Raw genomic sequence first — 3,029 nt, 5'->3', positions numbered from 1 at the left:
TCCTAATACAGATGACCATTCACTCTACTGTGGACAAAGCACCACTTAGGAATTCCAGACGTATACAGGTAGATATGCTGGCATCACCTGAGATTTTTGTTGGTCAAAGTACAGGTTCCTGGACCTTTTCCTTTTCTAAAGTAAAAACCAGGTAAAGGTTCCAGTTGATTGTAAAGGCTAAATTTCAGAAGCGTAAGTAAACCACTGACCACTCTTGTTTAAGCTAATAGGGAAGGAGGGCACTGCACTCACCGTCATGACTTCTAGGAGTGGCTTTTTTTTCTCTTGGAAGACAGGGAGACCAGTTCCATCCAAGGAAAACATAACAAGCACTTTCTTAATTACCACCAACCTCAGGTTCATAGTAGAGGGGAAACTCCCTAGGCTGGACTCCAAGAATTTGCCTTCTATTTGGGGGAAGAAAAATTTATTTTTTCAGAAATCTATATACATTGCCATATGAAAATGACACATTGAAGCAGCTCTTGGCTGACCTCAGGATCCTTCCAGTGAGCCTTCTTTTATAATGGCCCGGCCAAGATTTCGTGCAAGAGCAAGTCTCAGCATTTCCAACTTCGTGTTCTCCACGTCCTCCTAAAAGTAAACAGAGCCAGCGTGAGGTACAGCAGAAGTGTTCCTTCTTTAAAGCTCTGCAAGGCTCTATCTGACCCAAAGGCAGACCAAGGGCATTTAGCATTTAGTACTAGCTTCCAGCAAGTTGACAGAACCACATGCAAAGGCCCACTGTGACCGCCAGAAGAAAAGAACAGAACACTAGAACCACCCTACTTTCTACTAAAGAGTTGGGGGTGTCAATAACAGGTTAAAAGGTAACTCAAGAAGCACAAGTTTGTAAGGAGCCAGTGTTTCTGGAGGAAAGTAGGGAAGTCTAAGATGGAAGGAGCCTTTTCTCATCACCATTATGGAATCAACAATCCAAAAGCTAAAATAACCTGGAGTCGCTGAACACCAGGCTCTCTCCACACTGGCCTTCTTGAGGCGAAGTCCTCTAGACATCTCATCAGCTCATATGTTTGCTCTGCTGAAAAAACCACCTAGGAGAGAGAGGAGTGGCTGCTTTGCTTAGTTGCTCCCCAGGCAAGGGCTGCACTGGTCTGGGCATGCACCTGGGTTCAGAGATGGCCTTTGTGCAAACCCTTGGGAGGAGTGAGCTCTGTATATGCAGCTCTGGGAGGACAGAGCCCTTATGCTCACTCTCAGCCCTTCCTGTCAGGGCCCTAGGCGGAGTACTATCCGTAGACTGCTGCTTCATTTCAAATTAAGTAGCTTTTCTTGGGTAGATACCAGATTTTCAGAGTGGGCGTTACAGGGGAATGCACACATACGTGCAGGGCCCTACTTGGGAGATGATGTGTGGATGTGCACCCACAACAGCTACAGAATGAAGCACAATCAAGGACTACAAAACACAGAGAAGAAAATCATTCTGAATTCAAACTGTACCTCTTTCTCTTCCAAAAGGGGCAAGGCATCTATTAATAGTATTACCCAGAAAGACCGTGGGGCTATCTGGGAAGTCATCAATGACAGGAGAAGAGAAGCTGCATCAGCAAGACGCTTCTCCCCATAAAATCGGTGGAACTCGCGGTACTTTCCTATTGAGAAAACAGAGCACTGAGTCACCTCTGGCCCTAAACAAGATGAGAAACCCCAGACCAGCTGCTCCAAAGCAGGGAGACTCTTCCAGAACGGTCTCGAAACTCATGTACCAACAGAATTGAAAACACACATAAACACACACACACACACATACATTTTGAAGGAGCTCCAAAGAGCCAACCTCCCAGAATGTAACCACCAAACCAAACCAGAGACGTGGACTGCAACAGATTGAAGAACCCATAGGTCTCAATCTCATCATGAGGAAACCTGACATAAATCCAAAATAAGGGCATAAGAAAGCAGAACAGACTCTTCAAAAATGTCAAGGTGGGATCCCTGGATGGCTCAGCGGTTTAGCGCCTGCCTTTGGCCCAGGGCGTGACCCTGGAGTCCTGGGATCGAGTCCCACACATCGGGCTCCCTGCATTGAGCCTGCTTCTCCCTCTGGCTGTCTGTCTCTTTCATGAATAAATAAATAAAAATCTTTAAAAAAAAAGTCAAGGTGAAGAAGTGCAGAAGCACTAAGAAATGCAGAAGCACTACAGAGACAGGAAAACTGAATTTGTGAATGTGGACATGACAAAAGCCGTCACTGGGAGAGCTGATAATAACCAGAACATGGACTAGAGATTTTATGAGAGCGGTACATTCGGATAGCTAGTTCTAGAAGAGGATGTGCTTCTCTTAGGAAACACGTGCTCAAGTATTTATGAAGAAAGGGGAAGAAACTCCAACTTTCAGATTACTCCCCCAAAACCTGAGAGAATAATAAATGAGGCAAAATAAAAATGGTGAATTTCGAGAAAGCGTACATGGGAGCTCCTTACTTCTTATATTACTCTTGTACCTTTTTCTCAAGTTTGACACTACTAGGAAATGTTTCCAGAAAATATGCTTTGTAGAGTCTGGCATACATAGTTCAAGGAATTTGGGCTCAACAGGAAGGAAACACTGGAGAAGCCTAAATCAGTCCCTCCCATCTGCACAACCCATCACTGTGCTGAAGGTCCGAGGGACAGAGCCCAGAGACTCACCCAAGAAGGTTAGTCGATCACTGAGCATCATGGCTGGCCCCAGGTTGTCAATGAGATCCAGATCAGAAAAGCAGCCTCGCTCACAGTAATCCTTGAGGAACCTGCCAGGCCCGGCCCAGAGGTCTGAGCAGCGGTCCCAGGCCACCTTCCTCAGCCTCCCGACTTCCCAGACAGTCCCCAGAAAGCCAAGAGAGGTTGAGCCCACCTGTCTGACACCAGCGTGGCAAAGGCAGCATCTTTGGCTCGGATGCTCCAAGATAGGGCAGAGCCCAGGCGATTGTTGCGGACAGCTTTCATGGCTAAGATCTTACAAATGCTGCGGACTTTGTAAGGAAAAAGAAGGTGAACTTTTCACCCTGCAGATCAGGCCGT

General features: G+C 46.4%; 1 protein-coding gene across 6 annotated transcripts in view; it reads right to left on the bottom strand.

Moving 5' to 3' along the window:
• Nucleotides 1–405: 405 nt before the first annotated feature.
• The window catches only part of NUP85 (nucleoporin 85), a 46,886-nt gene continuing 44,262 nt past the window's right edge, over nucleotides 406–3,029 (bottom strand). For 3 of the 6 annotated variants that reach the window (XM_072781517.1, XM_072781518.1, XM_072781515.1), the window contains 5 exons: nucleotides 2,863–2,980; nucleotides 2,658–2,758; nucleotides 1,465–1,616; nucleotides 954–1,055; nucleotides 406–594 (listed from right to left, as the gene is read on the bottom strand). In XM_072781517.1, the coding sequence (XP_072637618.1) occupies nucleotides 496–594; nucleotides 954–1,055; nucleotides 1,465–1,616; nucleotides 2,658–2,758; nucleotides 2,863–2,980 (572 nt within the window). In that variant the 3' untranslated portion in view covers nucleotides 406–495. The remainder of the gene's footprint in view (nucleotides 595–953; nucleotides 1,056–1,464; nucleotides 1,617–2,657; nucleotides 2,759–2,862; nucleotides 2,981–3,029) is intronic. The other 3 variants (XM_072781516.1, XM_072781521.1, XM_072781520.1) reach the window with 3 other exon arrangements.

The sequence above is a fragment of the Canis lupus genome, chromosome 16 (genome assembly GCF_048164855.1).
Source record: "Canis lupus baileyi chromosome 16, mCanLup2.hap1, whole genome shotgun sequence".
Classification (NCBI taxonomy): domain Eukaryota; kingdom Metazoa; phylum Chordata; class Mammalia; order Carnivora; family Canidae; genus Canis; species Canis lupus.
The sequence above is the reverse complement of the archived record's forward strand: the minus strand, read 5'-3'. Positions and strand labels throughout refer to the sequence as shown.